This window comes from Pelobates fuscus, chromosome 4 (genome assembly GCF_036172605.1).
Source record: "Pelobates fuscus isolate aPelFus1 chromosome 4, aPelFus1.pri, whole genome shotgun sequence".
Taxonomy (NCBI): Eukaryota; Metazoa; Chordata; class Amphibia; order Anura; family Pelobatidae; genus Pelobates; species Pelobates fuscus.
Window position 1 is genome coordinate 220,339,350 of NC_086320.1, and position 26,315 is coordinate 220,365,664.

At 41.4% G+C, this 26,315-nt stretch overlaps 1 protein-coding gene across 1 annotated transcript in view; it reads left to right on the top strand.

Annotated features, from left to right (window-relative positions):
• The window catches only part of ADAMTS16 (ADAM metallopeptidase with thrombospondin type 1 motif 16), a 214,973-nt gene that overhangs the window by 87,420 nt on the left and 101,238 nt on the right, over window positions 1-26,315 (top strand). The window contains exons 12-16 of the mRNA XM_063451888.1: window positions 16,257-16,405; window positions 17,353-17,525; window positions 19,205-19,335; window positions 21,010-21,133; window positions 22,804-23,048. Coding sequence (XP_063307958.1) covers window positions 16,257-16,405; window positions 17,353-17,525; window positions 19,205-19,335; window positions 21,010-21,133; window positions 22,804-23,048 — 822 coding nt within the window. The remainder of the gene's footprint in view (window positions 1-16,256; window positions 16,406-17,352; window positions 17,526-19,204; window positions 19,336-21,009; window positions 21,134-22,803; window positions 23,049-26,315) is intronic.

Consider the following 26,315-nt stretch of genomic DNA (forward strand, 5'->3'; position numbering starts at 1 on the left):
ACTTTCATTGATTAAAAATAATTTTCGGAGCGTTTTTATATTAAAAACTTACCTCCGTTCCAGCGCCGAGCTCCCAGCCATGCCGCGCCCCCTTTTTCGTCAAAATGACGAAATCGTGGGGCCCAATAGGACGCTTCTCACAGAGAAGCGTCATCGCGATGTGGTTAGCATGCGCGGCTTCGCGCTGCACCAATCGCGTTCTTCATAGAGCGGCATTGACAGCCGCCCTATGAAGAACCTCAGCGCTTTACCGCGCATGTGCGCGGAATGCGCGTTCGCAAGCTGAGCTGTCTGACTGACAGCTCAGCTCGCTTTCTAAAACTAACAATAAGGGGGTGGACCTACTGTCCCCCCCCGGCCCCCACCCCTGAGCGGTGGGTGGGGGTCCTAAAACTAAAAATAAGGGTGGGACCTACTGTCCCCCCAGGCCCCCACCCCTGAGCGGTGGGTGGGGGCCCTAAAACTAAAAATAAGGGGGGGCCTACTGTCCCCCCCGGCCCCCACCCCTGAGCGGTGGGTGGGGGCCCTAAAATTAACAATAAGGGGGGGACCTACTGTCCCCCCCCCCGGCCCCCACCCCTGAGCGGTGGGTGGGGGCCCTAAAACTAACAATAAGGGGGGGAACTACTGTCCCCCCCCCGGCCCCCACCCCTGAGCGGTGGGTGGGGGCCCTAAAACTAAAAATAAGGGGGGGACCTACTGTCCCCCCCGGCCCCCACCCATGAGCGGTGGATGGGGGCCCTAAAACTAAAAATAAGGGGGGGACCTACTGTCGTACCCTATTCAGAAGGTCTGACTTGGGACAGCATTTAGACCAACTTGTGTAGAATGTGGTAAAATAGTTATGTAGGATGAATTTTTAGCTATTTTTAATTGAATTGTGTTACCATAATTATTTGCAGTCATGTACAATTTAAAAAAATTGACTTATTTGCAAGTTAAATTATGGAAAAAGACTGGAGAATTGCCTGTTGGCAGCACGTAACAATTAAAAAAAAAGACTAATTAGAAATAAAGGTACTTTTTTAATTTTTGGGGAATCTGTTAAAACATACTGGTACCTAATTATTTAGAAACTTGATTTTCTTCCATCCATTGGCTGACACTTGTTGCCATCTTTCTGTTTTGGAATTTCAAATTTTGCTATCTGAAAGCTGACTAGGGTATTTATTACCGGTAGTTTCTAGAGCAGGTATCAAAATGCTCTGTACTTTTTGCACTCCAGCTGACAAATAACTGAATGGTGGTCGTTAGTGTTATACTTCGTTATAAATGTGTAGCTGAGTTGTATTACTATCTACCTATCTATCTATCTATCTATCTATCTATCTATCGATCTATCTATCTATCTGAATCAAGTTTGTGCAAATTAAAGGAAGCACCATAACCACTACATCCTGCTAAGTAAACAGTAAATAGTCAAGATATCTAAATTAATGGGTCCTGTACCGCCATACCAACTTAGTGTCCCCACTTTTCAGGACACCAGGGAATTTTCCTCAACAAGCATAGTTTGGGCACATCGTTAGAGGATCTTGCACTATAATTATGGCACTATACCCCTGCAGAGAGCAATGAAACATTGCTCCCTGCAGCGTCTGTCCTGAGTGAGCTGGGATTACATGATTGGCAGGCAGTCTGGTGTGCATTCACATAAGGATAACCTGCTACTAATTTGGATGGACCTGCCCCCTCTTTACATTACTAGCCTATCCCTTCTACCCCCCTTCCACCGAAGTTGGGAAGTATAATCAGGAAAAGATTGGAAGTAACGCAGGCACCTGAGGGATTATATAGTATGTTTTAAATCTTTAGTAAAACAGGTTAACAACTTTCCATGGATGCCAACCAGGGCACTACGAGCACCATGAAAACTTTAGTAGGCTGTAGTGGTTATGGTGTTGAGAGTTTTAATATAACTGTTACATGTTGGACTTCTGGACTTAAAAGCATATCGTCAAGGAAACTTCCAAGGTTATTTACTAAACAATGAATTGTTAAATTCACCATAGAGTTTTAAGAATTTCTATAAAATAGCCAGTCTGAATTAAAAATATATGAAATTTTCATGTCAAGTCCTTATAATTCACAGTTTAGTAAATATCCAGGACAGGATATCTAATACAAGTGATAGACTTCCCTCTTCCTACTTGGGGAGCCTTCCAACATAATTAATGTAACTTAACCTCCCCCAGTCATTCCCCCCCCCCAGAGTACCTGTTGGATTGTTTAATAGCCTTAATGTAGAATTAAGTGAGAAGGTATAATTGTTTTGAAAGCACTCCAGAGATAACATAGGCTTCAGGATATAATGGGGACAGGAAATTATGAGCACTGAAAATAGTTAGAAGAATTTAAACTCGATTCCAAAAGAGTTATCAACAAGTCTCTTGTATAATATCAGGAGGGATTACACGTTGGAGCAAAAAAAACAAAAAAACCTGAAAGAACATCTGTTGAAATATTGACTCAAAAATTCAACCTAATTGTTTTGCTATCACCCCTGTAACTAGGGGATTTCTAATCAAGCATTTGTTTCAACAGATTCTGAAACCATGCCATTAAAGCTGCCCAGATATCATTTCACGCAGATGTTACTACTATAATCTGTTCAACAAAAAATTTCCTTTCTGCATTAAGTATATTGTGTTGCATGTATACAAATTTGGTAAAGAAAGCTGTGTGGTGAAGCTGTGTATCTTTAATAAACTTTGCATACCAAGCATAGGACAGGTGTGGGAGAGGTAACAGGCAAGGCAGATTGGTGAGGAGATGTACAGTTTCTTGTGGGCTCTGGGCACTGACAGGTAATATTTTCCTGCAAATTAAGACCAGAACTATTTGGATCATTTTCTAGATGCAAATAGATATATGAGGCATTCTTTAGAGATCACAAATGCTCTTCTACTGCCAATAGAAACAGGCTCCTTCCTGCCAAAAACAAACATAGGAGGCAACTAAAGAAAATAAACTGCTACTCGTATTAAACCCTATCAACATATTGTCTAATCCACTGATTGACATAAAAATGGGTTTCAAAAAAATGTAGAGGTACTTACATGCTGGTAAGTAGTGGGGGAACTAAAATAGAGAGGGCACTGGTGCAAGAATTTATTTGGGGCCCTGCCATTGCAAGGATGTCCCCATCTGTAGTACAACTCCCACAATGCTTTCCGAGCTGAGGATATCCAACTCGTCAGGGTTGTACTTAGCAGTATTTGCATGTTTGAATGTAATCATGTTTTTCTATGGAGTATGTGTGTGTGTGAACGTAGGGGTGCATTTGTGTGTAGTGTTGTGTTATTATGTACTATTGCCATTTGAAAGCAGTAGTTTACTTGTTTGTAGCATTTGCAGTGTTGGAGTTTAAAGGACCACTCTAGTGCCAGGAAAACATACTCGTTTTCCTGGCACTAGAGTGCCCTGAGGGTGCCCCCACCCTCAGGGACCCCCTCCCGCCCGGCTCTGGAAAGGGGAAAGGGGTTAAATCTTACCTTTTTCCAGCGCTGGGCGGAGAGCTCACCTCCTGCTCTCCTCCTCCGATCCGCCTCTTCTCCTCCCCGTCGCCTGAATGCGCATGCGCGGCAAGAGCTGCGCGCGCATTCAGCCGGTCACATAGGAAAGCATTCATAATGCTTTCCTATGGACGCTGGCGTGCTCTCACTGTGAAAATCACAGTGAGAAGCACGCAAGCGCCTCTAGCCGCTGTCAATGAGACAGCCACTAGAGGACATAGGGGGAAGGCTTAACCCATTCATAAACATAGCAGTTTCTCTGAAACTGCTATGTTTATGAAAAAATGGGTTAACCCTAGAAGGACCTGGCACCCAGACCACTTCATTAAGCTGAAGTGGTCTGGGTGCCTAGAGTGGTCCTTTAAATGCTGAGATGTGTAACTATATATATATATATATATATATATATATATATATATATATATATATATACACTGACATACACACTGATACACATACACACATATACAGACACACCCTGACACATCCGGATACACAGACACACAACAGATATACAGACACACAGATGCACACATTGACTCACATATGGAGACAAACACTAATGCACAGACATACAGATACACAGACACACATTAACACACATACAAATACCCAGACACACACACTAACAAACATACAGATACGCAGACACATTAATACACATGCAGATAGAGACACAGCAATACACACACAGACACACACACTGACAAACATGCAGGTACAGACACACAGTTACACACAATGATACTAATACAGATACAAACACTGACACAGATACAGATACACAGACACACACAGATACACATACAGACACACAGATAATACACACACGCGTAACACATACACAAATAGGCACCCAGATAACACACATATACACACAGAGATAACACACAGATGCACACATGGACATTCACAGATAACACATACACACAGATAACAAAACACAAAGATCAAATTATTGTTTTTTTAGTCACCCCCTTGCTTCCATTCCTTTCTATTGCGGGAGGGTAGTTTCCCTGGGGTCAGTTGGCATCTGGCTAAGTGTGATGGGAGTCTGCTCTCCCTGCTCTTTGGTCCTGGATCAGTCTCCCTCCTGGTGCTCCCTTCTGTTTGTTGGTAAGCTGGGAGGAAGTGGACTTCTACTCACTTCCTCCCAGCACCGTGGCTTTATTTTGAACAGGGGGCCCAGTCACCCTGTTAAGGGGCCACAACACCTGACTGGCCCCTGATCAAAAATGTCCATCGAATGGGCCCCCTGAGCTTGTGGGCCCCAGTGCAGCAGCAACGGCGTCACCAGCGGTAGTTCCACCACTGCTGGTTAGTTATCCATCTAACATTTCCAAGGCACAGTCACACAGAATCAGCTAAAAGAATGCTGGGAGACTTTTTAAGCTGAGTTTCAAAATAGACTTGAGTGGAACATAAAATTTACAAATATGTATTGACATCTACTGGGGACTAGAGATGTCGCGAACATAAAATTTTCCGTTCGCGAACGGCGAACATGAACTTCGGCAAATGTTCGCGAACGGGCGAACCGGGCGAACCGTCATAGACTTCAATAGGCAGGCGAATTTTAAAACCCACAGGGACTCTTTCTGGCCACAATAGTGATGGAAAAGTTGTTTCAAGGGGAATAACACCTGGACTGTGGCATGCCGGAGGGGGATCCATGGCAAAACTCCCATGGAAAATTACATAGTTGATGCAGAGTCTGGTTTTAATCCATAAAGGGCATAAATCACCTAACATTCCTAAATGTGCTTTAAAACATCAGGTATGATGTTGTATCGATCAGGTAGTGTAAGGGTTACGCCCGCTTCACAGTGACAGACCAAACTCACTTTTTAACGCACCGCAAACAACCGCAAACAGTCCATTTGCACAAGGTTGGATACCAAGCTAGCCATGTCCCGTTCCTTGTCCTCACTGATGTCATTGAAGGTCTCTTCCTCCACCCAGCCACGTACAACACCAAGGGTCCCCGAAAGGTGACAACAAGCCCCCTGGGAGGCCTGCTTTGTTTGGTCTTCCACCTCCTCAAAGCCACCTTCCTCCTCTGACTCCTCTTTTTCAGACTCCTCTCTCTGCATTGCCTCTCTCTGCGTTATTATAAGGTGTGTTAAGTAGTACTATTCCTATCAGTTTAATCCCTGTTACGTCCCCTATCAGGGGACGTGTATTTGGCATCGATTTTAGGAACCGGGAGATGGAAAAAGATTCTTGGTTGGTCCTCCTACTTCAAATTTGGGGCACTGCGCGTGTAATCTAATGTGCCACCAGATAGCAGTGGTGTGTTAAGTAGTCCCCCTCATCAGGCTTTTTTTAGTCGAATGTATCGCCCACTGTCAGTCCCTTCGGGATCCATCCCTCATTCATCTTAATAAAGGTGAGGTAATCTAGACTTTTTTGACCTAGGCGACTTCTCTTCTCAGTGACAATACCTCCTGCTGCACTGAGGGTCCTTTCTGACAGGACACTTGAAGCGGGGCAGGCCAGAAGCAAATTGGGATAGCTCAGGCCACAGGTCAAGCCTGCACACCCAGTAGTCAAGGGGTTCATCGCTCCTCAGAGTGTCGATATCTGCAGTTAAGGCGAGGTAGTCTGCTACTTGTCGGTCGAGTCGTTCTCTGAGGGTGGACCCCGAAGGGTTGTGGCGATGCGTAGGACTTAAAAAGCTCCGCATGTCCTCCATCAACAACACGTCTGTAAAGCATCCTGTCTTTGCCGTCGTGGGAGGAGGAGGATTACTTTCACCTCTTCCCCTGTTAGATTCCCGTTGTGCTGTGACATCACCCTTATACGCTGTGTAAAGCATGCTTTTTCATTTATTTTGGAACTGCTGCATCCTTTCCGACTTGTGGTAATTCCGTAACATTTCAGGCACTTTCTGCTTATACCGGGGGTCTAGTAGCGTGGACACCCAGTACAGGTCGTTCTCCTTCAGCCTTTTTATATGAGGGTCCCTCAACAGGCACGACAGCATGAAAGACCCCATTTGCACAAGGTTGGATGCCGAGCTACTCATGTCCCGTTCCTCGTCCTCCGTGATCTCACTGAAGGTATGTTCTTCCCCCCAGCCACGTACAACACCACGGGTACCAGATAGGTGACAACAAGCACCCTGGGATGCCTGTTGTGGTTGGTCTTCCTTCTCCTCCTCCTCAAAGCCACATTCCTCCTCTGACTCCTCTTCCTCACAATCCTCTTCCAGCGTTGCCACAGGTCCAGCAAACAATGCTGATAAGGCTGTTTCTGTTGGTGATGGTGACCACAACTCTTCCTCTTCACGCTCATCTACGGCCTGATCCAGCACTCTTCGCAGGGCACGCTCCAGGAAGAAAACAAATGGTATGATGTTGCTGATGGTGCCTTCGGTGCAACTGACTAGGTTTGTCACCTCCTCAAAAGGACGCATGAGCCTACAGGCATTGCGCATGATCGTCCAGTAATGTGGCAAAAAAATTCCCAGCCCCACAGAGGCTGTCCTAGCACCCCGGTCATACAAATAGTCGTTAACGGCTTTTTCTTGTTGGAGCAGGCGGTCGAACATTAGGAGTGTTGAATTCCAACGTGTCGGGCTGTCGCAAATCAAGCGCCTCAGTGGCATGTTGTTTCGCCGCTGGATGTCTGAAAAGTGCGAAAAGTGTAGGAATACCTGAAATGGCCACACACCTTCCTGGCCTGCTTCAGGACGTCCTGTAAGCCTGGGTACTTATGCGCAAAGTGTTGTACGATCAGAGTACACACATGTGCCATGCACGGCACATGTGTCAACGTGCCCAAATTCAATGGCGCCAACAAATTTATTCCGTTGTCACAAACCACTTTGCCGATCTCCAGTTGGTGCGGAGTCAGACACTGATCCACCTGTGCGTTCAGGGCGGACAGGAGTGCTGGTCCGGTGTGACTCTCTGCTTTCAGGCAAGTCAACCCCAAGACGGCGTGACAAGGCCGCATACGGGATGTGGAATAGTACCTGGGGAGCTGGGGGGGGGTGCCATTGATGTGGAGCAAGACACAGCAGCAGAAGAGGACTCAGCCGAGGAGGTTATGGAAGAGGATGGAGTAGGAGGAGTAGAGAAGGTGGCAGCAGGCCTGCCTGCAAGTCGTGGCGGTGTCACCAACTCCTCTGCAGAGCCACGCATTCCATGCTTGGCAGCCGTCAGGTTTACCCAATGCGCAGTGGAGGTGATATACCTGCCCTGACCATGCTTTGCAGACCAGGTATCAGTGGTCAGATGGACCCTTGTCCAAACACTGTGTGCCAGACATGCCATTACTTCCTTTGGCACAATCGAGCACAGGTTTGGGATTGCCTTTTGTGCAAAGAAATTTCGGCCGGGTACCTTCCACTGCGGTGTCCCAATAGCTACAAATTTTTGGAACGCCTCAGACTCCACCAGCTTGTATGGTAAAAGCTGGCAGGCTAAGAGTTCAGACAAGCCAGCTGTCAGACGCCGGGCAAGAGCGTGACTTTCTGACATTGGCCTCTTACGCTCAAACATGTCCTTGACAGACACCTGACTGTGGGCAGATGAGCAGGAACTGCTCAAGGCGAGAGACGGAGTCCCGGATGGTTGAGAGGGGGCAAGAAGGACAGCAGTGGTTGACGTGGCTGAAGATGCTGGACCAGGAGGAGGATGGCGGCTTTGAGTTTGTGTGCTGCTTCTACTCATGTGTTGATCCCATAGGCGTTTGTGATGTGCGATCATGTGCCTACGCAAAGCAGTTGTACCTAGGTGGGTGTTGGACTTCCCACGACTCAGTTTCTTTTGGCATAGGTTGCAAATGGCATCGCTGTTGTCAGAGGCAGACACACAAAAAAAATGCCACACTGCTGAGCACTGCAATGACGGCATTCTGGTGGTGGCAACAGCATGTGTTGATTGTTGTGCTGTCTGGCTGATCCCGGGTGCCGATGCATGCTGTCAGACTGTGCCACTAGCTCCTTGCGACGACCTCCCCCTGCTTCCAACTCGTCTCCTCCTCCTCTCTGTCTCCCCATCTGAACTTTCCCCCTGTTCTACTTCTCTTCTAGCGGGCACCCACGTGACATCCACAGACGCATCGTCATCATCAACCGCTTCACTTGTATCTGACAACTCAGCAAAGGAAGCAGCAGTGGGTACAACATCATCATCATAACACCGTACGTCCATGTGTGTAATGCTGCCTGACTGAGACATATCCCTGTTATCTACATCCTTTGGCAATAATGGTTGCGCATCACTCATTTCTTCCAACTGATGTGTAAACAACTCCTCTGACAGATCAAGTGAAGCGGCTGTGGTGCTAGTGTTGGTGGTGGCGGCAGGCGGGCGAGTGGTAACTTGAGAGGTGCCCGAAGCTAAGCTGGAGGAGGATGGTGCGTCAAGGTTCCGAGCGGAAGCTGTAGAAGATTGGGTGTCCTGTGTTAGCCGGTCAACTATGTTCTCAGAACTTTTCGAGTTCAGGGTATGTGGCCTCTGAACACTGTGCATTATTCTAGGTCCAAAGGGAATCACACCACCACGATGGCCCCTGCGGGGTGGCCTGCCTCTGCCTGTCATTTTTTTTTCAAATAGTGGTACTATGTGTGCAAGCTACTGTGACAACAGATATGAGTGGCACTGTGCACTGGCAGAAGTTGGCAGAGTAGACATGTAGGCCTGACACACACGCTTGCAGACAACTAAATGCTATTCAATCTATTACAGTCAACATTTTTTTTTTTTAAATGTACACTACTGTTACACCAGATATGAGTTGCACTGGTGTGACACTGTGCCCTGGCAGGCCCTGAAACGCACATGTGTGAAGGAAACTGACTGCTATTATTTCACAGTCAAAAAAGTGTTTTTTTTTGTTTTTTTTTAAATGTACACTACTGTTACACCAGATATGAGTTCCATGGTGTGACACTGTGCCCTGGCAGGTCCTGAAACGCACACGTGTGAAGGAAACTGACTGCTATTATTTCACAGTAAAATTTCTATTTTTTTTTTTTTTAATGTAGACTACTGTTACACCAGATATCAGTTGCACTGGTGTGACACTGTGCCCTGGCAGGCCCTGATAAGCACACGTGTGAAGGAAACTGACCGCTATTATATTACAGTCAAAAAAGTTTTTAGTTTTTTTAAATGCAAGCTAATGTGACACCAGATATGAGTGGTGGCACTGGGCAAGTGGGCACAGTATACGCTGTGAGCCTGACACACACGCTGGCAGGCAGGCAACTGCAATTAGATGTTCTAGTCCTAAAAAGTCCTTACAGCAGAGATCAGATGAGTCCTTCAGGACTGTAGTGGACACTGAATACACTAGCCTAGCTATCAATTTCCCTATTAAATCAGCAGCAGCACACTGTCCCTCCTCTAACTAAGAATGCAGCTTCAGAATGAATCTAAAATGGATGCTGTCCAGGAGGTGGGAGGGAGGGTCTGCTGCTGATTGGCTGGAATGTGTCTGCTGACTGTGAGGTACAGGGTCAAAGTTTACTCAATGATGACGAATAGGGGGCGGACCGAACATCGCATATGTTCGCCATCCGTGGCAAACACGAACAAGCTATGTTCGCCAGGAACTATTCGCCAGCGAACCGTTCGGGACATCTCTACTGGTGACTCATCTAAAGCCCCAGAAATCAGAAGATCTGATTGCTCCTCAGTAAATCTATTAAGTGGACTAAAAATACACTCATGCAAGTTATTTTACTTCCCCGAAAAGTGTTAACAAACTCGTGGCAGATTTAGTCTGGATTTCATTACAAGCTGAAATACAGGTCTACATTATATGCATATCAGTTTAGTTCCCTTAGAACAGTCTTGACTTGCTTGACATGCACGGTTAACCTTTTTATAACCTGAACTAAATCTGACTTTATATTTAGTTAACATCTATATGATCAGAGAACAGGCTGCTCAGAGCTGTGCAACTGCTGCACTTGGTAGCTAAGATATATCAAATACTGTTTCTCCTTTTATAACATCTGTATTTGATTTGCAAGGTTAGAGGCAATTTTGCATTAATTCAGAGGTGATGAGAACTTGCCTGAGCAGAGAGAAAAATAAATAAAACTTTACTATGCATGCTTAATGGCAGATGAGAATGTTATTTAATGTGTTGCTGCATTTGTCTACTGGAAGAATAAAAATAGCAGCTACCCGGCAGCTTTTCACACCCGACAAGATATCGTAGATTAAAACTTGTTAAACAAATATGACATGGCTTTTTTGAGAAGGCATGTCTTTTATTGGAAACTCTATTCTGCTTATTCAGAAGGCAGTCCAGCATCTACAGACTTCGGTTTTCCTCAGCTCGTGTTTTTCTTTTTTTCTGAATCACTTTTCTGTCCATTAGTCATGTTTCACTGTCCAATAACGAAGGTCATTTCTCTGTAGTTGGGATCCATAAAACATGTGCCTCTGACAGTGCTCTTTTGTGCTGAAATGTTGCCCATGAAAAGTTTGATGTAGCCTTGAGCAAAGTAAAACATTGTGCTGGGACAACAATGCTGTGCAGACTGCATTTTAAAATTGTAACAGCTTTCCTTGAAATCTTTCCCATCTCTTCAGCTGCCAAGACTATAAAGTGCCAAGCATGTCAGGATGTGAGGCCCTGTCAAGTGCTCATTGTTTGTTTAGGATAGAGAAAAGGAGAACTGATTTTTTTTCCCAGGGAATCACTTCAAGACGTGAGCACCTTCTGCTTCAAACCTTCCTGAGGAGATTACTGTGCTCTAGGTTATGAATACATTGTGTGTCCTACAAAGTCTTGCTGAGAGGTTTAAGTTTACATTTTTAGAGATATTTTTTAGCACATTATTAAGCTTATGAGTATACGGCAAAGTATAAATATTACATTGAGCTGCGATGTGTTACATAGCTATACTATGAATGAATATATATATAATTATATTTATGGTGGGAAACAAAAACAATGACCTGATTGTGGTGTGTCGAACCCGACATTCAGGTATGCCTGAAAAAAGAGGGCTTACTTCATAATATTGATGATAAGGAGTAACTGAATTCTTACCCATTGAGTAGTGGACACCAGTGATAGGTTAGTGAAGGGGGTGGGCTAGTCATGCGATTGTGGACCTGTCCAGAAAAGAAGTTGGTCATACAAGATTAATGGGACAGCAGGATAGGACACGGAAATTGAAATGGTTGGGAAATATATGAATTAGAGAGTGTGGCAACTCAAAAAGACTCCCAACAGCATCCAGAGAGAGGAGGTGGTCTGGAGATAAATAGCCAGCCAACCCTTGCCACCACTCCAACTTGTCACCTTTCTATTTGTTTTGCAAACATTACTTCAAAATTGAACTGATGCATAGAATGGTTTATATAAAAATATATGTATGTGTATGTAATACATTTGTGGCCTACAACTGTAGAGATGCTAATTCAAATGAATGAATCATTATTTACAAAGTGCCGATAGTAGTGCCGATAGTAGTAGATAGATACACTCCCAATGAAAACAAGCATGCATGTTTTCCTCATTTTTAAGGGGAAGGTATATCTAGAAATAGCTTGCAACAGCTGCCGATGTATAGTCTGCAGCCTTTGCAAGCTCTTTTTTTGTTTTCACCACCACAAACTGAAACTTTTGTGCTAGAGCCACGAGTTCACACAGGTATGTGCATTGACATGTAGCTTTACAGTGTTTCTCAATGAGGTTTAATACAGCTTATTGAGAATGCACCTGTCACTTTCGTTAGCTCTGTGGAGCTAATAGAAGAGTACGAAATTATCCCTGGCTATCCAGGGAGGTGTTTCTGCCCCCAACTATAAAAGTATTGATTTCAGTTGAAATTGGCACTTTTAGCATTTGTCACAAATGTGACAGGCTCCAGCTGAAGTGCTTTATGTGGGGTGTCCCTTTTAACTTCTTGGAGACTGCGAATATTTTAAAAAAATTCTTGTGTTCATAATTGATGCAGCTTTACTATGTGTTTGTTACAACTAAATTCAAAACTGTATGGTTTCGAGACATATCATATATTAGAATTCTTTAAATTCAAAAAATGTAGTTGACCCAAATCAACTAGTCCAAAAGAAACAAATGTTTTTAAAGGCAATACAGGATTCATCCATGAAGAGTTTTAGTTCGGATACATTCTAATTTTTGTACCAATTGGTTCACAGATCAAGTGAAAAGAAGTAACCAACAGAGCAGTGTGTGTGTGTGCGTGTAGGAGAAGCAGTAAACAATTATATTTATATATGTATTAAATATATAATATATATAAATATGCATTTATTTATTTTCCCTGCTTTACTGCTCCTTCATTTTTCCCTCTATTGATCTCTTCTCACTTTATCTATGAATAGAATCAACATTTAGTGGCTATTCCTTAACAATCAATACACTTGTATACAATTTTTTTTTGTGCCATAGAAAGAATTACAAATCACAAATCAAGTAAAATTATTTTTTCCATTGTTCTTTTCATTTGTGTTCTGCTACATCCATACAGCATTTCGGATTTGATTGTCCAAAATTTAGAAAAATTACAATTTGTTTGAAACAGAATGCATGTCTAATTCATGAATGATGAATTGATTAATTTGATGTCAAAATATGTCTCTAAATAAGTCTGTTTATTTTTAGATGACAGATAGGGCTTGCGTCTGACCCCTCATATGTATGCATAGCAACATATAACACATGAATAAAATATTTAGAAAATTAGTAAAATAAATAAATATTTTCATAATTTTGCTTATAACAATTTCTATACAGCTAAAGTAACTAAAACAGCAACTCAAAATATATTCACGTGCCTCACATGTCCAGGGTTTCAGTTTATTTTAGGAAGTTATAGGATAAATATTGTGAATTGTGGGTTTAAAATAAAAAATAGTTATGAACTACCATTTGTCAAAATTTAGGGCGATGGATGAAAAGGTGGAGCAGTAAAACAATCTATATTTGTATATGAATATATCATATATTTAAAAAATATATATAAATAAAGATATATTACATATATTATCTTCTTTTTACCCCTATACGTTACTTTTTCTCACTTGATCTATGAACTAAATGGCACAAAACACCTGTTCACCATTTTATTTAATTTCTGCCCCAACATATGCCCACGTGGGGCACTGTAGGGGGACCAGTGCCAGGTCCCAAACTTAGTATTTTCCCATAGGATGAAGCCTTTCTGAGCTTGGACATCAATAGCTGTTCAGTCTCTAGTTTTTATTTACAGTAAGCTGCCGCTGGTTGTTCACTGTTCAGTACGTCCTACATGGGGCGTTGTAATAGTTTGTCTCATTGATTGTTAAATTCGCCCTTTAAAATATTCTAAGGCACCACTGAACAAGTTGCCGAATCCTATCCTATCCCAAATCCTATTTTTGTCTAGGGTTCGGACATAAAATCCACTGATTTTAAACCAGACACCAATTATTTCATTCAGACTATTTTTTCCAATTCGACCGACTTGACTAAACTCCCAATGGGAGTAAATGCGAGAATTGCAATTCTGGTCGGATTTCCACCATTTTCATTGTATTTTGTCCATCTGGACAAAACTTGGTGTTTCGCTAATAACCTTGTCAATATTTTTCAGACCTCATACACATATTTTGCTAAGTATAATAGACATAATACTAAAAATCCTGTAGAGATATTTTAATTTTATTTTAGTATGTATGTTTAGCTAGCCTCTGTTACACATATTGTTCCTACGAGGAAGAAAAATATTCTTGAGGTGAAGGAGAGATCAAATCTTTGCTTTCACATGGAAAGAGAACGGAAATTCAATATGTACAGTTTTTTTAAACCTGATCATGTCCCCTGATGTTCACCCTGCAGAATGCTAATATTTTACTGCCCTGACAACCAGGTGTTTTGGGAATAAAGAATGAAGCCCTCTGACCTGTAATTACTAGGTGCTGAGATAAAAGTTTTTAATTAGTGTAGTTTATGTGGGAGAAATAGATCTTCACTTTAACTTGTATGACTAAATACGTGCTGTGCACTAGATGTAAGTCATTTCTTCTTTTCTGTCTGCTAATTCTATTGTACTGACTGTTTTAAAAGATATTGTTAAGGTATAGCAATTACAGATTATTACCTGCCAATTCTCTTTAATTAGATGATGTTGAAAGTTAGCATAATAGGCGAAACTTGTTCAAAAAGTGTAACATTTTTTGATAATGAGGGCAACTAAACATATAATTTAAAAGTTCATTGACCCAAAACTTTGTTTCTTTTCTTTCTTGTTTTGTGGCATAACTGCCCGTAATTCTCTTTTGTAATACTGCATAAGCAATGCTATTACATTTGTTGACATCCAGCAGCTGGAGCTACATTGACCCAAGAATATTATAATGTAACTAACCCTTCAGTGTATATACTCAACATGCTTTTCTCGATTATATTAAAAGCCTGTTAAGAGTTGATTATATTGCATAGTAATGCTCTATGCTTCAGCAAAGCCTTTTACAAAAGTACAGAACTTAACAAAAATATATATTATTGTTCTGTATTTATTTTGCAGTACACTGATAGGAGTATTTTGCTGCCATTTGGTTCACAGATCAAAAATAGGAGGTGCAGTAAAAAAAAAAAAAAAATCTTTATTTAGATATTATAGGTTATTAAATATATATTATAAAAAAAAATATTTATTTTTTTTGCCACTCCTCCTTTTTTCACTTTATTGTTTATTAATATTTAGTGACAGTGACCTAGCCATCAATCATCTTTGCACATTTAGGTTGGTTCATGATTTGGGGACACAGAACTCCTAACTAATGAATTGCAGTTAGGACTGAAACAAACAAAACAAGTACATCATTTATATTGTGGTACTGTCAGATTTGTTTTGAGTATTAATTACTTTTCATTTTGCTGAATATGTTAATGCTTCATAAAAGATTCTAGTAAATATAGTAATATATTGGCAACATATTTCACAAAACTGTAAAATATTATTTAAATCAGTAAGCAAGAGCATGGAGTAATTTCTACCTGTAATCAAACAGTATAATAGGCTTTATCTCTTATTTTGTTTGCAGAGCATTTAGACCGCCATTAATGATCTGATGGCATTTACATACACATTCCTTTTTTGTGTTTCTGTTCATGTAAAGTGAATATCCATTAATTAATAAGAGCTTCAATATATGTACTTTGTAAGCTTGTTCAGCTATCTACAACCATTCATATTCATTCATATTCATATTGACTGTTTCCAATAAATTTTGTGTGGATTTAAAAAAGATGATGTAGGAACCTTTTCCAAATTGAATCAGATGTATATATAACCGGCACCTGAGTTTGTTTTTCTAAATAAATGCTAATTTTCAATATCCACGGACCATTTTAGCAAGCAACCAAGGTTTAAACTGGTTAGGCTCATCTGACATGTGTCACTTTCAGGGTTATTTACTAAACTGAGAATTGACAGGAATTGAAAGAGAATTCAAAATTAATTTCAAAATTTAAGACCAAAGTAGAAGCACAAGTGTATTTAAGAATGTTGCTATTTTGGACTTAAATTTGAAATTCACTTTGAATTCAATTTTAATTTCAGTCAATGCCTACTTTAGTAAATAACTCTGTGTGTATCAAAATTATTGTAATAGCACCACATCAAAGCCCAAGATTGTATCCTACTTTCCTACACCACAAGACAAAAAAAAGTGGAAATAAACCCATGCCCTGTTTGCCTGTCTGTTAAATTACTCACTCTATTTTATGACAGATAATTTTCTATTATCTTTGCAGTGGTGTCGAAGAGGGCAATGTGTAAAGCATGGTGATGAGGGTCCAAAGCCTACTGATGGACAGTGGTCAGACTGGTCAGCTTGGTCCTCTTGTTCCAGGACCTGTGGGGGAGGAGTCTCATACAAAGAGCGTCAGTGTAATAACCCACGGTACCATCTTTTTCCATTTAATATCATCAATATAGTTTATTTGGGAGAAAGTTTTGTCACCCTTCACCTCTTCAATTTACAGTTTGTCACTTTGAAACATCCTTTAAGCATTATTGTATAAAACTGTCTATTTTGGGGAACCAATGAATAACTTTTTCAATGACAATTATTGTTTGTTTAGAACCGTTTTAATATCTAATGTATAAGATTTATCAGGTCCCACTTGCTATGGCTCTTCATTTTGCACTTTTTATATTTCTTTCTAATTGCATTCTGGTCTACTGTATGTAGAATTCTAGAGGAGGAAGGCATTAACTGACATGAGGGGTTAAATCTAAATAATGAGCTCTGAAATGTGCTATATAGATAGTTAAGAATTGAAAAAAGCAAACACAGCATTAAATTAGATATTCACTAGGTTAATTATAAACATCACATTTTTGCTCCTGCTTTTCTAGTGCCTAGGACTAGTGCCCTATATAACTTCTTGTGAATGACAATGTATTTGCACAATGTTCCATTATTATAGTTATTGAGATCTGAATTAATCCAGATAATAGCTTCATTTAGAAATGTTACATTCTGTTGAAAATGTCTATACAAGCTTTATCTGTTTAGAATTAAGAATAAAAATCATACTAAAGCAAGAAATTATTATTATTATAAAGTATTGCAGCACAGAGTTGTGTTTGTTATGTTTGGAGAACAGAAGGACCACTTGTGTGATTGACAAGTTGAAGAAACATAGATAGGTTTTTCTCTTAATCTGGTAGTTCAATGTGAAGATGGAATTGTATGCTCTTTAAAAAGATGTTATTTGTTGTAAGTGACATGGCAGGTTCCTTTCCAAAAACTGTTTGCATTTTACTAATGTCCATTTTAGAATCTTAAATATGTTGCACTTTACTTAGACATAAAATCAACCTAGTTTTCATTCCATATTAAAGACCAATCCATGGAGGAAAATTTTGTGAAGGTTCTTCTCGGGTGTTCAAACTTTGCAATAGCCAGAACTGTCCCAAGAACAGTATTGACTTCCGAGCCCAACAGTGTGCAGAATATAACAGTAAACCTTTTAGAGGCTGGTACTACAACTGGAAACCCTACACGCGCGTGGAAGGTAAAAAAAAATCAGCTCAATTTTGTATGTTCTAATAAGCTCATTTATATTGTCTTTCCCTTTGCTTGAAATTAGCCAACATCAGATGCTGCTAAATGCTGAAAGCATTTTCCACTTCCTGGATAGAAATGTGTAACCAACAAAAGGTTTAACTGCTAACATGATGTTTAGCTTTCTAAATTTAAGGAGGAAGTTGAGTGTCCCTCATTTCATATGATTATGTTTCCATCTTCAGAATACCTGCTTCAAAGAACAGATTTCAGTATCCCATAAGATTCATTCATGACTCTTCGTGAACTGGTTTAATTATTTCTGTTCCACTTACCTGATAGGCTGATCATGGTTTTTACCCAATACTGAATGGATGTTTTTGTTACCATGCTCTTATTCCTTACAATGAACACTTCACTTCCATTGCAGTATGAGTACTCTAATCACAGGCTGGACCAGGACATACATGTGCTGAGCTGCCTAATATTGGTGAGCGTTACCCAGAGAAAATCAACTAAAATAGCTGCCATCTGGGAGCTGAAATCCCACTATATCTGAGGCAACACTGGGACGATTATGTCCCACTGCTGCCTTAAAAGTATATCACTAATCGCCTTAACTCCTACAATATCCGAAAACCTCCCTGGTTATTTCCTAAAGTGAGAAATCAAACTTAATTAAAAGTGAATTTAAAATTTAGGGTGAATTAAGCCAAACTGGAAGCTTAGATAAATGTTTCTGGCTCAGCTATTTTCACCCTAAATTTGAAATTTAAAAAATAAAACTTTGTTTAGTCCATAATCCCTGCATTAACCCCACTAACCCCTAACATTTACATTGACCCTAGCACATAAACTAACACTAACCCTACACTACCTTCTAATCTTACAGTAACTCTTAGATCTACTCTACTATAATAGGAGAACAAAAAAAAAACTAGTAGCAAGAGAGGTGAGAACGGACAACAGCTCAATTAGCCTGCCCTGCAGTGGGTTCCCACTCAGATCGCAAGCTGTTTTTAGCTCATTGAGCTTCATTGGGAAGTCTGTGATTGGACAGCCACAGAAAGTCAGGCAGGGTTGGAAAGGGAGAGCTTGCAAAGGCAGCAGACAAGAGAACTGCAGGTTTTGCATGGTGATTTTAGCTATAACCCCAAAGAAAAAATACATAAATGCATTCAAGTTTTCATTTTGGGTTTATCTACTAAACAGTGATTATTATTTATTTTGTATTTGGGCAGTGTAGTGTCCCTTTAAAGCCTCCGTTTTCTACCTCTGTCATACTTTTTAAGAATGATTTAAGATTATATCATAAAATTGAACTAGTATGCAAAAGACATCCAGCTCAGATGCCCCACTGCAGATTAACTGGAACACTTCCAAAATCACATCTAGGGGAACACTGAGCATGTCTGAGGTGCTCTCTGAGAGGACAGATTTTACAAATGATAAGTTCTACACATGCCCAACTGCTCTCTCAACAGGGAAGAAGGAAAAGTACTGTATTAGTATGTTTGCCACTAAGCCTTTACGCCAGGGAGAAAATGTCAGTAGTGTACAATGTTAATGGATTAGCTCATTTTGGTGTTTGTTTTTGAATCTTAATTAATAACATTGTTTTTTTTCTGTACAACTTGATATAAAATGGTCCTGTTATTTTTTTATTTTTTTTTTCCTTTTTTTTTGTAGAACAGGACTACTGCAAACTATACTGCATAGCAGAAGGATTTGATTTCTTCTTTTCCTTGTCAAACAAAGTAAAAGATGGAACACCTTGCTCTGAACACAATCATAATGTCTGTATTGATGGGAGTTGTGAGGTAGGTGTATACTTTATTTAAAATTACTTAATAATTAAACATACAGTATACTGTTGTTGTACAGTACAATAAATGAATACAATACATTGTTTCTGTCTATTAAATGTCCTAACTCCAATTTTTTTGTTTAAGGGTTTTGTGTAGCAAATTAGCAAATCCCTCCACATGTTGTAGGAACTCTGTATGACCCTGTTCACTTAAAAGACCACTATAGGCACCCAGACCACTTCAGCTTAATGAAGTAATCTGGGTGCCAGGTCCCTCTAGGATTAACCCTTTCTGCTGTAAACATAGCAGTTTCAGAGAAACTGCTATGTTTACAAATGGGTTAAACCAGCCTCTAATGGCTGTCTCATAGACAGCAGCTAGAGGCGCTTCCGCGCTTCTCATTGTGATTTTCACAGTGAGAAGACGCCAGCGTCCATAGGAAAGCATTGAGACAGGCTGAATGCGCGCGCGGCTCGTGCCGCACATGCGCGATCAGCCGATGACGGGAAAGGAGGAGGAGAGTCCTCAGCGCCGAGGGAGCCCGGCGCTGGAAAAGCGGTAAGGGATTAACCCCTTCCTACCCCTAGAGCCAGGCGGGAGGGGGCCCCCGAGGGTGAGGGGGACCCAAGGACCCTATAGAGCCAGGAAAACAAGTATGTTTTCTTGGCACTTTAGTGGTCTTTTAAAGGCTTACTCTAAGCACCAACACAACTTTCGTTTAATGAAACCACCTTGGTGTATAATTCTTGCCCCTGAAGTTTTACTGCTAAATTCAATTCCATTTAGGAATTAAATCCCTTTGTTTATGGAACCCTAGCCACACCTCCCCTAATGTGACTCACACAACCTTCATGAAAAAAGGATTTTATTTTTACAACCCAGTGTGTTTGCTTTAGAAGTTATTTCCTGTTCTGTTAACTGAACTTTATTCACACACAGGAGACTGGTTTAAGTTGTAGCAAGCAATTAAGAGAACATGAGATAATAATTAAAGTAAAAACACTTTGTAATGAGGGATAACTTTGAGTTACAATAAGTTACAGTCAAGGGAGGTGTGGCTAAGGCTGCATAAACAAAGTCATTTAACTCTTAAATTCAGAGAATTGAGCAGTGATACTGCAGAAACATTATCTATACACCCAAACTGCTTCATTAAACTAAAGTTGCGTTGGTGCTTAGAGTAAGGATCACTCTGAACACCATAACAACATTGCATTATTGCTAGATTTATGATATATAGAGTTCCTGTCAACCACTTTCTCGAAGGGTCTTATAATGACCTAGTTTGTTAAGTTTTATATTCTTTTTTTACTCTTTGCCCTACATAGACAAGTGGGAAGGCTCTCTCTGCATCTTGATCTCTGCAGCCTGTCTGTTTCAAAACAGATCACAGCTTTCTATCCAGGCTGCATAGAAACTGATAGCAATTGTGGTATGACTGCTATAACTGTATAAATCAGTTTAGTTTTTACATATTATATGATCTTATTAAGTATATATTCAGGGACCTGCCTGTCAGAACTTGTATAATTGCCTCTGTCCTTAATGGGGTAAGTCCTATAACATAAAATATTTGAAGGTTGTAAAATGACGTGCTTTCTTAAAAATAAATGTAGAAAAAAAACACACAAAAAAGAAAAATACTCCAGTTACAGAACAGTACAGTAATTGTTTTCTGTATGGCAGGCAGTTGGATGTGACCAAGTACTTGGCTCCAATGCTGTCCAGGATTCGTGTGGTATATGCAACGGTGACAACTCCACGTGCAAGATATATAGAAATCAGTACACAAAACAGCTTTATTCTAATCGTAAGTATTCAGTATATGGTCTTAATAAGTATTCAATGTTTAATGTCACACAAATAATTCAGCAAATAGGAACATGCCAGTGTGGATTTTACAAATCTAAGAGGACACCTCATAGATAGCAATGGTGAGCATGTCATGGCAAATTTTTAAACTATTTTAATCCACTATATAGGTAAGGACTAAACACAGAGAGATAGCTACATTGTAAGAATAATAAAATCACCAGTGTTTATTAAAGAGACTCTAAATAATAACTGCAGCTTACTGTGGACAATTACTGTAAAAGTCTCTGGGTCTGAACATATCAAGCAGGCTTTGTGTGCCATTTTATCTGTTCTTAGCTTTTTGCCCCAAAATAGGGCTCTCCTGGCAACCAATCAGCTTTTCTGCTGCAATTTATTTTTCTATAAAACATGACTTATACAGTTTTATATATATATATATATATATATATATATATATATATTTATATATATATATATATATATATATATATATATATAAATATTATTAATGATAATCTACAGAAGTAATTGTTACAAAAAGCTTTTTCAGATAGACACATTTAACCAAATAGGTACCGTATTTTTCGCTCCATAAGACGCACCACACCATAAGACGCACCTAGTTTTTAGAGGAGGAAATCTATAAAAATAAATATTCTGAACAAACTGTCCCATAGTGTTTCTTACTATTGAAAAGTTTGTTCAGAATATTTTTTTTTCTCCTCTGTCCCATAGTGTTGCTTACCACCCACTCCCCTCTCCTGTCCCATAATGATCTTTAACCCCCCCCCTCCCTGTCCCATAGTGATTTCTAACCCCCTCTCCCCTGTCCCATAGTGATTTTAAACCCCTGCTCCCCTGTCCCATAGTGATTTTTAACCCCTGCTCCCCTGTCCCATAGTGATTTTAACCCCTCCTCCCCTGTCCCATAGTGTTCTTTAATCCCCCATCCCCTTGTCCAAGTGGTCTTTAACCCCCTCCCCTTGTCCAATAGTGTTCCCCCCTCTCCTCATCCAATAGTGTCCCCCCCTTCCCATAGTGTTCTCCCCCCTTCCCATAGTATTCTCCCCCCCTCTCCTTGTCCAATAGTGTTTCCCCCTCTCCTCATCCAATAGTGTTCTCCCCCCTTCCCATAGTATTCTCCCCCCCTTCCCTCCCCTTGTCCAATAGTGTTCCCCCCTCTCCTTATCCCATAGTGTTCCCCCTCTTCCCATAGTATTCTCCCCCCTCCCCTTGTCTCATAGTGCACTTCCCCTCCCATAGTGTCACTCCCCCCTCCCCTCTCCTTGTCCCATAGTGTGCCATAATTACTTACCTGTCTTGTAGCGTTGGCTGGCAGCACAGGGCGCACCGCGGTACTGGAACTTAAATTTTAGGTTTCGGTTTCTGGCGGGACTGAAAGGAAGTGTGCACACTGAGTGCGCACTTTCTTTCAGTCCCGCGGGAAACCGGAACCTGAAATTGAAGTTCCAGTACTGCGTTGCGCCCTGTGCTGCCGGCCAACGCTACAAGACAGGTAAGTAAAGCTTCATATTCGCTCCATAAGACGCACAGACATTTCCCCTCCATTTTCAGGGGAAAAAAAGTGCGTCTAATGGAGCGAAAAATACGGTAATAAAATATGGTGTATAAAAATTACTTATTGTCATTTATTGTAATTTATAGAATACTACACAGTAGTTACTATCCCTGCTGGAGCCCGGAGTATTCGTGTTTCTGAAATGAACATCTCTACCTCTTACATCGCGGTGCGGAACACCCAGAGAAAATATTACCTCAATGGTCACTGGACTGTAGACTGGCCTGGGCAGTACAAGTTTGCAGGATCAGTCTTTGATTACAAAAGACCTTACAATAATCCCGAAAATCTGATTGCAGCAGGACCCACCAATGAGACAATAGTGGTTGAAGTAAGTGGTGAAGTTAATAAAATCTTTCATTATTATTTTCAGTTATTGTTCAAATTGTACTCAATTTACTCAAGATAATTTTCACCACTTAGATCTCCAACAAAACATTCTGATATTTTTGTAGCTGGCAAACGTTTAAAGGATTGTAGTCTAATGACAGCAGCAAAAGAAAATTATAATGTTATTTATAAACTTATCTTGTGAAAAAGTGGAGAAATACATTTTGTTGTCTCTTTTCTCCCCGAAAGTGCATTGCATTTGGTAATCATCCCAATTCAATTTGTTCATATCCCTCCCCCCAAAAATATATTATTTCAGTTTCATGGTTAAAGGACCACTATAGGCACCCAGACCACTTCAGCTCAATTAAGTGGTTTGAGTGCCAGGTCCCCCTAGTTTTAACCTAGGGGGACTTAGTTTTCAGAGAAACTACTATGTTTACATTTTACAGAGCTGCTAAGAGCTCTGCTGTATCACGCCTGGACGGTATAATCCCCGTCTTAGGATATATAACTGTTGGTGGTGTGGAATATCCAGACTCAGCAACCATATATACATAGGCGTGCGCACGGGGTGTGCCGGGTGTGCCTGGGCACACCCTAATCCCCGTGCGCCGCGCATGGATCGAGGCCGGCAGGGAAGATCAAAATATCTCCCCTGCCGGCTCAAGCTTACCCGATTAGCCCCGAGAGAGGCTCTGAACTTAGAGCTCCGTTCCGTTTGGATACGGAGCTAACAGCCTCCACACTGCACACAGGGCAGCCCTCTCGCGATCTCCGATATTTTCAGAGCGTTGCCGTGGTAACCCGCGGCAACGCTCTGAAACTCCAGCTCTCGCGAGAGGAAGACATGGTCTGTACCCTGCGGAGGTACAGACCACATCACTAGCCCACTGGATCACCAGGGGTGACCAGCAGCATGCTCCCTCTTCCCCCTGCAAAGTAATAAGGTAATAAGGGGAAGGGGAGTAAATGTGGTGTAGGTTTTTTATTTTTTTTTATTTAAATAATGAAACAATCAAAACATATACATAAACTATACTCCACCACTTACTCACTACACCCTATATACACACTGTGCCTACACACACTATACACCTTATACACCCCCCTGCACACTATACCCCTATACATAACACTACACCCCCTGCACACTATACCCCTATACATAACACTACACCCCCTGCACACTATACCCCTATACATAACACTACACTCCCTGCACACTATACCCCTATACATAACACTACACCCCCTGCACACTATACCCCTATACATAACACTACACCCCCTGCACACTATACCCCTATACATAACACTACACCCCCTGCACACTATACCCCTATACATAACACTACACCCCCTGCACACTATACCCCTATACATAACACTACACCCGCTGCACCTACACACTATACACCTATACATAACACTACACCCCCTGCACACTATACCCCTATACATAACACTACACCCCCTGCACACTATACCCCTATACATAACACTACACCCCCTGCACACTATACCCCTATACATAACACTACACTCCCTGCACACTATACCCCTATACATAACACTACACCCCCTGCACACTATACCCCTATACATAACACTACACCCCCTGCACACTATACCCCTATACATAACACTACACCCCCTGCACACTATACCCCTATACATAACACTACACCCCCTGCACACTATACCCCTATACATAACACTACACCCGCTGCACCTACACACTATACACCTATAAATAACACTACACCCCCTGCACCTACACACTATATCCCTATACATAACACTACACCCCCTGCACCTACACACTATACCCCTATACATAACACTACACCCCCTGCGCCTACACACTATACTCCTATACATAACACTACACCCCCTGCACACTATACCCCTATACATAACACTACACCCGCTGCACACTATACCCCTATACATAACACTACACCCCCTGCACACTATACCCCTATACATAACACTACACCTCCTGCACCTACACACACTATATACACACTACACACTATACCCCCTATATACACACTACACACTCTGCACTCACACACACACACTCTATACCTCATATACACTGCACTCAATCACTACACAAACTCTATACTCCCTATAAACACACATATTACACTACATACACACACACACACACACACACACACACAAAAGTACTACACACTCTATACCCCTATAAACACCTCACCACTGCATTCATACTATGCCGATATACACCTCCTGTGCACCCACTGTACCCCTATGCACACACAACTCCCCTAAACACACACTACACCCCCTATTATTACCACACCAATACACACATGTGCACAACACCTATACGCATACACACAATGCCATCCCCTGCAACTCCTTGCCCAAAAACACACCTATACACTACAGGCCCCAGCTACATATTATACACCACAAACAGACCCCTTTACACTCTACAGCATAACCTCTACACACATGCAATCACATAAAAAACATCCAAACACATATAACACAGCAGGGAGCATTCCCACACGTGCAAAACACACGTTAACAATCCTTTTTCACTACTGGGGACACCAGAGACAAGTCACTAGGACTTGTTGTCCATCAGACAGCACTGAATGCTCTGGTGGGGTATCACACTAACATAACAATTGGGAGGGCGGGGAGTGCTTGTCAATGGTGGCGATATAACGCGCCACATTTCTGGCCCACCCTTCCTAGTGGGCTGCTCTGCCTGGGCTGACTTTTTGTCCCAGTCCAGCCCTGTTCACCGGCCCTCAGGTAGGAGAGGACCCGGGAAGCTCTAGCAGCAGTTCCGCCTGGTTCCTCTCGCGAGGTCGGAGCGTTGCCACGGCCACGCTCAGATCTCGTTAGAGTGAACTCTAGCCCTGCAGGCTAGAGTTCACTCACTAGGACCAACAGGGATCAGGCATGGCAGCACAGACACACACACGCACTAACAGCACCCTCACACACACACACACACACACACAGCAGTATGCATATGTATATATATATACACACATATATACGCGGCGTGTGTGTTTGTGCTTTAGGGTGCACACCCTAATGCAATAGGCTGCGCACGCCTATGCATAAATAGGAGGAAAAACAAAATACAAAATCCAATGGTACGATAAAAAAGCCACAATTGGAATAATAAAATGAAGATTGTCCTACTTACAGTATCCAGAGCAATGACTTGCTCTGGTATTAGCAGCTTGTGGTGGTATAATCCCCACCAAAGGAT